The sequence below is a fragment of the Sprattus sprattus genome, assembly GCF_963457725.1.
Source record: "Sprattus sprattus genome assembly, chromosome: 13".
NCBI classification, from domain to species: Eukaryota; Metazoa; Chordata; class Actinopteri; order Clupeiformes; family Clupeidae; genus Sprattus; species Sprattus sprattus.
The window spans coordinates 6791136-6803788 of record NC_137911.1 but is presented as its reverse complement, the minus strand read 5'-3'; the positions used below and the strand labels follow the sequence as shown (position 1 = coordinate 6803788).

The 12653-nt window shown below is 42.8% G+C and overlaps 2 protein-coding genes across 4 annotated transcripts in view; one reads left to right on the top strand and one right to left on the bottom strand.

Moving 5' to 3' along the window:
* LOC308374543 (CAP-Gly domain-containing linker protein 4) overlaps window positions 1–1747 on the top strand; it is a 33294-nt gene extending 31547 nt beyond the window's left edge. For all 3 annotated transcript variants that reach the window (XM_080850339.1, XM_080850338.1, XM_080850337.1), the window contains one exon: window positions 4–1747. In XM_080850339.1, the coding sequence (XP_080706465.1) occupies window positions 4–403 (400 nt within the window). In that variant the 3' untranslated portion in view covers window positions 404–1747. The remainder of the gene's footprint in view (window positions 1–3) is intronic.
* Window positions 1748–5460: 3713 nt separating this feature from the next.
* alk (ALK receptor tyrosine kinase) overlaps window positions 5461–12653 on the bottom strand; it is a gene marked incomplete at both ends in the record, with an annotated part of 321781 nt that continues 314588 nt past the window's right edge. Inside the window, 10 exons of the mRNA XM_080850148.1 lie at window positions 5461–5772; window positions 6163–6540; window positions 8048–8138; window positions 8266–8400; window positions 8643–8744; window positions 10512–10604; window positions 11677–11774; window positions 11948–12077; window positions 12233–12297; window positions 12471–12561. Coding sequence (XP_080706274.1) covers window positions 5461–5772; window positions 6163–6540; window positions 8048–8138; window positions 8266–8400; window positions 8643–8744; window positions 10512–10604; window positions 11677–11774; window positions 11948–12077; window positions 12233–12297; window positions 12471–12561 — 1495 coding nt within the window. The remainder of the gene's footprint in view (window positions 5773–6162; window positions 6541–8047; window positions 8139–8265; window positions 8401–8642; window positions 8745–10511; window positions 10605–11676; window positions 11775–11947; window positions 12078–12232; window positions 12298–12470; window positions 12562–12653) is intronic.

Genomic DNA, 12653 nt, shown 5'->3' with positions numbered 1-12653 from the left:
CAGGAACCGTTCAAGCAACGTTAGACGTCGCTGGAGCACAGCAAGCAGTGGCTGTGGTATGGATGCATCAGGCCGCCATCCGGGCAGCATAGGGGGTGCCACCATCACCACCACCACCACCTCCTCCTCCAGCTCAGACAAGATGGTCAAACTGCACGTGGGAATGCAGGTCCTGCTGAGCAGTGCCAATGAGATGGGCACCATTCGCTACTTGGGCACCACTAACTTTGCCCCAGGCCTGTGGCTTGGGCTCGAGCTGCGCCGTGCTCTGGGCAAGAATGACGGTTCGGTGGAAGGTCACCGCTACTTCAGCTGCCGGCCAGGTTACGGCGTGCTGGTGCGCCCCAGTCGTGTCACATACCGGGGCATCAGCGGGGCGAAGCTGGTGGATGAAGCCAGCTGAGCCTCCTGCACCAGAGTCAGCGAGAGCAGGGCCTTCCCTGCAGTATGTTCTCTGTGTTTAGATGTGAATGGATGTGTGTGTGCCCTTCATCACTCTCTCTCTATGCTGTTGATGACAAACAGACAGTATCGCACGAAGAGGAAGCTAAGCACTACCTATTAATGGACAGCAGTGTTCAACTCTAAAGATAAAACAGTTCCCCTATCTTCAGGGTTCTGCCTGTGCAATAATGACCATGGGTTTCCTATTTTAGTATTTACACTAAGAATTCACTATACTTTCTGAAGGGTAGCATGAACATTTTAGAAAATAAATTGGTCAAATTAAGTTGACTTGATTTTCTCTCATTTCAGAGTGAAATGAGGTCAAAGATTTGGTGCATTCCAGAATGAGGCTAAGCACTTTATAGAAGACAAAATAAACTTCTCAGTCAAAGACTGTGGTTTTGAATGTTGATTAATTGAACACTCTGTGAGGAAATGGGGATGCTCTAAATGAATGTACGTGATTTCTGCACAGCAAATGGTATATTTTTACACGGACGAAGGATTACATTAAAAGTAGCATTGAATTAAAGCAACCTTGAATTAAAGTGATGGCCTAATGTATCAGTGTTCATAACAGTATATTTTATGAGGGTTAACTTGTGAAGAGGACAATACTGGCCAATATGGTAGAGCAAACCAAGGTCAGAACATAGCACTTTAACACTACTTAAAACATTGCAGATCATGAAGAGTCCGCTGCATCACTGATCACCATCTCTACCTTTCTCCAACAGTTCTTCTACAGTCAGTAAATGAATATATGACTACTGTGGCTTGTTATGAGTCACTGAAGGAGGAACTTTTAGGTAATTCGCTTGCTTTATTTAGAAAGACGTGTGAAGACTTAGTGACTTAGACCTAACCTAGTGAAGTTTGAATGGATTTGATTAATGTTCTGCCACTCCTCTACGGGGCGTTGTTGTTTCCATGGTTTCATTTGTAGCGTTGTTGTATGTCACACATATTTGCATCGTCTGTTTGTGAGTATTTTGCAGGGTCAAGTTAGAATATGGGTGTGCTGTGTTTTTTACAACTCAAACATGTTTTAAGAAAGTGGTTCTGTATGATTTTTATTTGAATTTGTGTTTGGTTTGTTGCTGTGTATATGTTATCAGTTAGAAGAAATAACAGGCAAAGAAAAGTTTGGAAGTCTGATTTCACATATGGTAAAAAGGGTATTTGTAAGAAATCTCACAAATAAATAAGATGTTTCCCCAGCACACTGTTGTCAATTTCCTGTTTAGTCTGGATTATATTTGTAATAATAATACAAATAATAATCCTAATTATAATTTCACTAGCTAGTTGGAGGTATTTTTAACCAAGCAGAAGATTTTATAGAGTCATTTATTAGTTTTCCTCACAAAGGAGGGTCGACTTACAGTGTTTACCAGACATAGTACAATAGTTTAATTACTGTACAAATTTTACAAGGGCAGTTTCTATGGGGTAAGGAAGCTGTCAGAATGTTCGTGTGTATAAAAAAGATATGCGTGCATATTTTTTGAAGTTGAGCTGAAAATAAATATTTGTTAACTCTTACAAACACGAAATGCAACTTCATGATTACGATTTCTTTATTACGAATACGAATTCACGAATTACAAACACGAAATGCAACTTCACGATTACAAATTCACGAATTACAAACACGAAATGCAACTTCACAGTTACGGTTCCTTCAGTACGAGTACGAATTCACAAACGTGACTAAACTGTCAAAAATACGTCACAATTCCATACGTCACCACAGACATTATTATTGAGCAGAGGATACATCGATTCCACAGACTGTGCATGCGTTCAAGTTCACGGTCAAAGCCAGAAGTCACTCACACAGATGCCGGCAAAAGGCCTCAAGTACAGTAAGACTGAGGAAGATCAATTCACATTTTTAATTTTAAACGTTGCTTTGGTTCGCACAACATCGCATTAAGACAAGGACACACGCTTTTAATAACGAGTTTTCAAATACGATGATGCAGGTAACAAGCCAGCCTTCCCGGTTCCATCTATATAGGCCTAATAAAGCGTAAATTCTTTCAGCAATTGAAGATGCATGAGTAATTATCCTCACGCATATCGCTGCAGATTAGGCTCATTCATTGAAAATTGTAGATGAGGCAGAGCTCGTCGCTGCCTCACACTGTTTAAACAGGACATGCACAAATTCTTAGATTTTGATAATAAAAATGCTTTTAATCGTGCAGAAAATACATTTATAGCACAGATCAGTAGAAAAATATTAATATTTATTTTATTTTATCGTTATTTGTTTTTTATACTTTCATGATGACAGATGAGGTGCTCTCGCATAGAAACGTGAGCGGGGAACCAAGCTGCTGCTTCACTGAATAGGCCTATATGCTTAATCAATACGTTATTTGAAGTCATGAAAGGTGTAGAGTAACCTGTAAGCGAAATACACTGGAAACATAGATTATTTAAAAACAAGTCAGTTCTCAATGTCGAAAAAACATGCTGTGAAGGCTATTTATGTTGTTATTGTACCACAGGAACGTCGTTCCGCATTCTAGGATGAGCTCACGTATGGTATTTTTGTCTGTTTATTTTAATTTGGCTACTTTGTTTAAACCAATACATATAAAAAACTAACTAGAAAACACAAACATGCATGAACGACAGTTTTATTAGCCTACTTATTTGGTGAGCATTTCTAGGCAAAAAAAAACTGTTTTGAAAATCGTACCACAGGTAACGCATATCCTGATATCGGTCAAAACTTAAAACGAAAAAACAAGCAGTTTCACTTGGGCACCCCTTCTAATATCATTTGGTAGGGTAAAAGCTAACTGTGTGCCAAATTTCATGCTTCTATCACCCCGGTCACGATCGCGTTGTTAAGCCACCTGACTACTATGGTTTCTCTTGGCTTTGGCCGGGAACTTGAACGTATGCGCAGTCTGTGGCATCGATGTATCCTCTGCTCAATAATAATGTCTGTGGTGACGTATGGAAGTGGTGACGTATTTTTGACAGTTTAGTCACGTTTGTGAATTCGTACTCGTACTGAAGGAACCGTAACTGTGAAGTTGCATTTCATGTTTGTAATTCGTGAATTCGTAATCGTGAAGTTGCATTTCGTGTTTGTAATTCGTGAATTCGTATTCGTAATGAAGAAATCGTAATCGTGAAGTTGCATTTTGTGTTTGTAAGAGTTAACAAATATTTATTTTCTGCTCAACTTCAAAAAATATGCACGCATATCTATTTTATACACACAAACATTCTGACAGCTTCCTTACTCCATAAGTTTCCTTCAGATAGGTGAAAAGAAACTTGAAAATGCAAACATAAACTCTAATCACCTGGACCACTGATAAAACAAGAAGAAAAGCAAATGGTGGTATGGCTCCTTGCATCACGGTACCTAAAAGCTGTTTTTTTTTCTAAAAGCCTTTCCTTGATGACCCATTATCTCAGACGTTAATTAAAATCACAGACGTCAACCTTCCACAACCTTTGGGTGTAATAAACTGAATGTCCTGGCAGCGACACATTTTGCTCGCTCTTTAATATGTCTGCTGCACACCGATGGGCAAGACCTTAATTCCCACTGACAAAATATAATAAAATGGGTAAAGTGTCAATCTCACATAGGTGACATAATTATCAGTGAGACTTAGAAAAAAATATATTTAAAATATATATCAGGTGCAGTTCATCAGGGAAGGGAGAATTTGAAAGGTTGAATCAGCAATGCAGACCATCCAGTTTAAAGGTACGTTGAACATTTTGTAAAGGCCTTATTAGATAGAGGCAGATACTGCCACATGGAATGGGATTTTTTGTTGAGTTCAACAAGTACAGGTGAATTACTGCATTGGGACATAGCTTTTTAACGGACAGTTACAAATCTTATATTTATATATTATTTCCATTTTAAGGAAAACCTTCTATTATTCATAGTTTCTCTTCAATAGAAAATGTGAAATTATGAAAAATATGTAAGATCAATATCTGATATATTAAACACACTTAAAGGGTGACTACACAACAATGTCAAAATTAGGCTGTTGGAAAAGACAGATACTGTATTTTAGACATTAGTACAGGTAATGGTTTCATAAAGTGTGCCTCTCGCAAGTATACTTACTCAACTTCTTGAGACATAGAACAATTAAGAACCAAGCAAAAGTAATTGACATCTTTTGAATGCTTTCTATTTACATAAGATACATTTCATGAAAATTAGATTTTTTTTTTTATATCCATCCATTTTCCAATGACCACTCATACACAAAAATACACTCAGGGCTGGTATAGACCCACTCTTAGTAGCAAGATGCATGTTCACCTTACTGAAAATAGCTTGCAGTAATCTTCCAAACCACCTGTCCGTTCAGCAGTGCCCCTGTAGAAGTGCTTTAATTAATTCAATGTAATGTTGGACTTTAGTTTTTTAAGTCCAAAAGCTAAAATGGAGTGCGACCATTAATAATTTACAGAGCTTCCAAATAATAAATTAACAAATGAATAAATAAACAAGCAGGCAAGCAAATATCAACAAACACATCTTTTTTCTCAAAGATAAAAGTGCCTTCGGCATCCTGCAGTCTTGAGATTTGCAGTTCACATCCCAGTGAAAGTGAGTGCAGGTGATTGGTCCTGACCCAATGACCCATGTCCTGGCCCAACTTCCAATCTAGACTCCAGAAGGGAATGATACAGAAAGCGACCAGCTACGTTATCAGACTTGAATATTAATCAGAAAACAACAACAACGATAAAAAACATTTCCAGATAGCCATTTACAATGCCCTTATCCCCTACCAGTGAACAGTCTGATCTAGATATATTTTTTGAAGTGGAAAGAAAAAAGGCTGAATAGAGTTTCACATCTGTAGGTCACAGGACAGGTAATAGGAATAGGGGGATTTCGATGGGAAAGTGTAAAAACCCTCTCTGCAAGACGGCTTGGCGCAGCTGCACAGTGTTGGCACAGGATGACTGACATAGGACTGTGATGAAGGATGGGAGGGGAGGCTGTTAAAGTACTGTGGCACTGTGCCCCTCCATCTTGGGCAATCTGGAGTCATGAACCGTGCCCTTGGTGACCAGGAGCGGACGGCTTTCCTCAGGGTTCCCTGGACGACCAAGAGAAAGGGGTCTCTGAGCTCCAAGGCCAGCAGGTAGAGGGGGTGGGGGCTGAGGCGTGGGCACTGCCAGGGGCATGGGCATGGGCGACTCCATGGGCAAACCCTGCTCCTGATACCCGTAGCCGATGTTCCCACAAGGGAAGCGGCGCAGTCTGTAGAGCGGCACAGGCGGCAGTGCAGCGGAATCCAGAAGCAGAGGAGTCTGGGTCATACCGGGAGGAGGGGGAGGGGGGAGGAGGGGCCGGCAGAAGCCCTGTTGTTGCTGATGGAATTGGATCTGCTGGATCTGCTGGATCTGCTGTTGCTGCTGGATCTGTTGCTGCTGCTGCTGCTGCTGCTGCTGCTGCTGCTGATGGAACTGAATCTGCTGCTGCTTGTGCTGATGCTGCAGGCCCAGGGTGTCTGCAACTGTCCTTCCCGTGTGCTCCTGGCCCTCCCCAGGTATTCGGCCACTGTTTGCTTGCCTCTGCTGCTGCTGCCGCTTCTGTTGCTGTTGCTGTTGCTGTTGCTGTTGCAGGAACCAAGAGCCATAGGTGGGGTTCCACAGGTTGGTGGGCTTCCCATTACGACTATCCTTCTCCGCAGGGTGGACCTGGGTAAAGGCCAGGTTGACGTGGCCTCCATCTGGGGTCGATGTTATATTAGACTGGCTCGCAGAGGGCGCTGTGGTGCTGGAAAGAGACATATGGGACAGCGGTAGGTGCTGCTTGGCTTGAGGCTGGGACTGAGAGGCCAGCACTGTGGCAGGATGGGGCTCTGAAGGGTGATGGCTCTGCAGCAGCAAGGACTCTCCCATCTTTCTACCCTCCTCACAGTGCTTGAGCGGGGACTCAGCTCCCTCCGGTGGACCCTGGGCAGCCACCAGCAGGGCAGGGGTGGTGGGGTCGTCTGGATGCATGGCTACACGCTCCTCCTCTTCAGAGACGGGGCCGTACTCCACAGCCAGAGGTGCTGTCACCACCTCAGGGTCCTGCAGAAAGTGAATCAGAGTCTGCATTACAGCTTCATAATTCATGTGAACACACCCATATAAAGTAACCCACAGATAAGAGACAAACTAAATACAACAGAAATAGTTTAGAAACTGTATATACATCACATACAGTACTGTGCAAAAGTTTTAGGCAGGTGTGAAAAAATGCTGTAAACTAAGAATGCTTTCAAAAATGGAAGTGTTAACAGTTTATTTTCATCAATTCTTCATAAATTAACAAAATGCAGTGAAGGAACAGAAGAAAATTCTAAATTAAATCAATATTTGGTGTAACCACCCTTTGCCTTCAAAATAGCATCAATTCTTCCAGATACACTTGCGCACAGTTTTTGAAGGAACTCGGCTGGTAAGTTGTTCCAAACATCTTGGAGAACTAACCACAGATCTTCTGTGGATGTAGGCTTCCTAAAATTCTTCTGTCTCTTCATGTAAATCCAGACAGACTCGACGATGTAGAGATCAGGGCTCTGTGGGGGTCATACCATCACTTGCAGGACTTTCTGTTCTTCTTTAAGCTGAAGATAGTTGTTAATGACATTGGCTGTATGTTTGGGGTTATGTTCCTGCTGCAGAATACATTTGGTGCCAATCATACGCCTCCCTGATGGTATTGCATGATGGATTAGTATCTGCCTGTATTTCTCAGCATTGAAGACACCATTCATCCTGACCAAATCTCCAACTACACTTGCAGAAATGCAGCCCCAAACTGGAAAGGAACCTCTACCATGCTTCACTGTTGCCTGCAGACTCTCATTATTGTACCTCTCTCCAGCCCTTCGGCGAACAAACTGCCTTCTTCTACAGCCAAATATTTCTAATTTTGACTCATCAGTCCAGAGCACCTTCTGCCATGTTTCTGCACCCCAGTTTCTATGTTTTTGTGCTTAGTTCAGTCACTTGGCCTTGTTTCCTTGTCGGGGTAGAGCTTTTTGGCTGCAACTCTTCCATGAAGACCACTTCTGGCCAGACTTCCCCGGACAGTAAATGTCTGTACCTGGGTACCACTGGTTTCTGCCAGTTCTGAGCTGATGCCACTACTTGAAATCTTCCGATTTCGAAGGGAAATAAGCTTGATGTGTTTTTCATCAGCTGCATTAAGTTTCCTTGGCTGACCACTGCGTCTACGATCCTCAACATCTTCTTCAAAAGAGCTTGAACTGCACATTTTGAAACCCCTGTCTGCTTTGAAATCTTTGTCTGGGAGAGACCCTGCTGATGCAGTATAACTACGTTGTGTCTTGTTGCTGTGCTCAGTCTTACCATGTAAATGGATACAAAATAAACATTTATTGTTTAAATTTTTCAAAGCATTCTTAGTTCATAGCATTTTTTCACACCTGCCTAAAACTTTTGCACAGTACTGTATATGATGCAAAATGTACAGTATATCCAGGAAAAGGGATTATGATAAACACTTCAAGGTCAAAAAAAGATTTCTTCAAATCCTCTTTTGTTGTAAATAATTCACCAGCTCCAGTACCTGCAAGCAGAAGTCAATCCTCTCAAGGATGGTACAGAAATTTGGTCGGTCTTCAGGTTGATGCTGCCAGCTTTGTGTCATTATCCGATACCTAGACACGCATACAAATGCAGTAATTAATATAGAACAACCACATTTTTTGATTTTTGAGTGCTGGGTACATGTATAAACAATTGCTAACCATCCAAAATGTGACTCCATCACCACACTGAACTTACACTGGCCCTGGGCAGCCCTTGGGCGGGTCCATCCTGCCTCCATTAGTGACAAACTCTAGAACCTCCTGGTTACTCCGGCTGGGATAGGGCATGTAACCCAGGGAGAAGATCTCCCACAGTAGAACCCCAAAGGACCTGCACAAGACAGAACAGAAAACCAAGAGCGTTAATGGAGAACAACAGAGAAAAGAAAGAATAATTGAAAATATATGGAAACTGTGTATTAGTGTGGATGAGGTTGTTTAGGGAAAGCACTGCAAATGAATGAGATGGAGGGAAAGACTGAGAGAGCATCAGAAGAAGAAGGGAATAAAGAAGGGGAAGACGGTAATTAGCAAGCAAGATGATGGTTAAGGGGAGTGAAGAGTACTCTGTACCATGTATCCGTTTTTGAGGTGAAGATCCCCTCCATGAAGGCCTCAGGAGGCATCCATTTAACTGGCAGCATGGCACGGCCTCCTTTCCTGTAGTAACTCGCTCTGTTGGCATGGACATGCACACATACATACACATGGGTATACAGAACAAACGCACACACTCCTTGCACGTTCATTGTCCACATAATGGTCTGTGTGTCAAAAACATACACTGATATGCTTATCTCTTTGGAAGGCAAAGAAAATAAGAAGTGACAGTCACTTTGTTCTCTCAGCACCTTATACTTGCTGCTCACTTAATCCTCCTTTCCGTGTTCTGCACAGAACACATCTGATAAGAGGGTCTGATATCAGATCACCTGCTGATCACAACTTATCGCGGTTCATCTCGTCTGCCTACCCGGCGTGGTGCTTCCGCTTGCTGCACGGCCTCGTTGGGCCGTCACACAGCAGAGATAAATCTAAAGAGGTGTGAGGTGACAGTGAGGCGATCCATTTATCACAAAATACATCTGCAGAGCCCGCTACGTGCTACTGAACGCTTCCCTTCCTCTTCCCTGGGCTGCCATACAGCCTTTGTACATATTTTCTGAACCAGTCTGTGCCTGCATCTGCCTGAAGCTTTAGGGACAGGAAGTAATGTGTGTGTGTGTATGTGCGTGTGTGTGTGTATGTGCGTGTGTGCGTGTGCGTGTGAGTGCGTGCGTTTGTGTGTTTGTGTGTGTGTGTGTGTGTGTGTGTGTGTGTGTGCGCGTGCATGCGTTTGTGTGTGTGTGTGTGTGTGTGTGCGCGGGTGTGTGTATGTTTGCGTGTGTGTGTGTGTGCAGTAGAGAAGCTTTATTGCGAGAGAGGAGGGATGCTGTGAGGGGTGAGGAGAGACATGGGGCCTTGGCTGGGGGAGGGGGAAGTGTTTCACTGCCTCTAAAAGGGAAGCAGCAGACAGAGAATCTGGCAGAAAAATACGGTTTGTTTGTCTGCCCACTGGATCCTCTCATGGATACACACACACACACACACACACACACACACACACACACACACATATGAGGCATTGATATAAAATGCAGAAAACCTGACAGCAAAATCCTGATAAGTTCCAAGGAGCCTTTTCTTCTTTTAATGAATAATAAACAGTACATTAAAAACAATCCTGTTTTCTTGTCATACCATACTCTCTTTCTCACTCTCTCTCTCCCTCTCCCTCTCTCTCTCTCTATATCTATCTATCTACGTATCTATCTATATATCTATCTATCTATCTATCTATCTATCTATCTATCTATCTATCTATCTGTCTATCTATCTATCTATCTATCTATCCATCTGTGTGTATGTATGTGTGTGTGTATTTCTTTATTTTTGAAGTATATTTTGGTATTCTTAAATGTAACCACTTTTTTGTGTTTGTAATTTGTGTTTGTTAATGTAAAGACGAAAACTTCTAGCAACTCTCCAATGCATGAAAAAAAGGCAGTCATTGCTGCCACAGTTCCATGTCTATGCCCTTCTGTCCTACCCCACAGGGGGAATCTTCTCTCGGTTCCTGTCGACAACTCTCAGCTGGGAAGCCCAAAAACCTACATCAGCAATCAGACCCCTCTATTATTCACACTTCCTGCTGAAGAGGTTTGGACCTGATGCTTTTCTTTCTTTATTCCCCACACTGACAATACTTATTTTCTTTCTCTCTCCTTTCAATTCTCCTTCCACCACTGATTAATTCAGGTGCTGCCAGCCATAACTTAACATGAGCAAAACATCCTGACTTTAATTTTGCCCTTCTAAACACCTAACCACACACAGGCACTTTTATGGAAATGAGATTTGTATTACATCAGTATTACATCACAGACTACTTCATCACTGTACCTGTAGATGTCTCGTGCCATTCCGAAGTCTCCAATCTTAGCTACCCTCTCTGGGCCCTTGCAGGTGAGAAGGCAGTTTCTAGCAGCTATGTCTCTGTGAAGGAGATGGCATAATAAAGGCGGGGCTTTTTTCACAGCCTGCTTGAGGTAGTATACTGGGAACACTCAACACTCACTAAACCATAAAGAGCACATACTTATACAGAGGCTATAGATAGATGGGCAGACAGATCATAGACAGATACATGCACTCCTAACACAGTAATCTCATTAATATGCTATGAAGTCTTTAATATCTCATACTCAGAAATCTCTGATCACTGTGCATTTCATTTTTAACCAGGTATTTGAAACAGTTACAACAGCAATCATTAATCAAGATGAGAATGCCATTCCCCAACAGCCCATTTCCCAAATTTGAGGCTTGAAGCTAGTTAGAGAGAAGTGGCATTATTGAGTCTGAGTAGCCAAGGGGACAAACCCTCGTTAACTGAGTTTGTGAGCTAATATTTCTGTGTCTGTGTGTCAAACGTGATGGGTGGAAGGAAGAGCATGAGACCTAAAGGAAGAGAGCCTGATATTCCCAACGTAATACAACTATCCCAAATAAATACAACTTCAAACTCGAGGGGGCCCCAAGGACATGGTGGTGAATGGTAATGCATGCCAGTGTGACTGCGGATAAAGCCTCTCTTCCTTTCCAAGCCTTCGACCCAGGTGCCATTAAGCGGATTGATCATTCTTGCGCACATGTTGGGTAAATGAGTTTTAATTGGAGTCGTTTGTCTTGGTGCTAGGAAGGAGAGCTTCAGTCAGTGGAGACGAGGAGACGAGGAGGGGGCTTTTGGGCGGGGATGTGGAACTGTTGCTACCGTGACAAACATACTGAAATGTGCTGATGCTGAACCCACCACCCAAGACACCAAGACAGGAACAGCGTCATCTGTTGGACTTTGGGGCTTGTGTGAATGTGTGTGTTTGTGAATATATACTGTATATACTATATGTGTGTGTGTGTGTATGTGTGGGTGTGTCTGTGTATGTGTGTGTGTGTGTGTGTGTATGTGTGTGTGTGTGTGTGTGTGTGTGTGTGTGTGTGTTTGTGTGTTTGTGTGTTTGTGTGTTTGTGTGTGTGTGTGTGTGTGTGTGTGTTTATGTTCTAATACCTGTGAATGAACTGGTTCTCCTCTAAGTACTGACAGCCGCGAGCAATGTCTCGGGCTACGTTCAGCAGATCCACCATAGTGAGACTGGAGGGTTGGTCCTGAAGGAGGGGGATAGAGCAGACAACCTAAATACATGTTGACACATTTCATCCATCTACCAAAATCCATCCATCCATCCACCCACCTATCTACAGTATATAAGAGTTTGTGTATTACCACTCAGCCAGAGACCAGACATGCACACTTACAGAGATAATATGTCTGTTCTTACCAGTCTAGGCCTTGTTTCTCGCAAGAAGCTCTTGAGGTCCCCTCCTCCCATCAGTTCCAACAGGATGAATCGAGGCAGAGCCTGCAGGCTTACACCAACACACCGCACGATGTTCTGGTGGCTGAACTTACTGTCAGTGTGAAAGAGAAACAAAAGAGGGTTAGAGACAGAGCAAGAGAAGACAAGAGGTGTTTTTGGACAGAATAATGATGAGACGATTGTAATGAATATGACGTAATAAAGAAGATGCATCGTAATAAATGTGCTCTCTGCTGCGAGGAACACCTGATAATGAGAGACTCCATGAGGAAGTCCAGCTCATCCTGCTCCGAGCACACCTCTGGAAGAGTCTACATTTAAGACAGGAGATAAGACACACAGTTATCATAGATACAGCACCATTCAATTACACATCTGTGTTCATTGAACTCTTACATTCCTGATGTACTGTACATAGAACATTGGAAGGCCTACTCTTCTGTTATAAAAACAGAGGCTATTGGTAGTAGTAAGACGGACACACCTTGACTGCCACCTGCATGGGACTGGGCTCCCCTGGTATTCCGACAGCCAGCCCTTCATATACCTCACCAAAAGCCCCGTGACCCAGACCCCTATTGACATACATCATTCATACACAGGACAAGAGACAGAAGGAGGTATACAATGACAACAATGACAAGGCAGTGATGGACAGAAGTAAGAA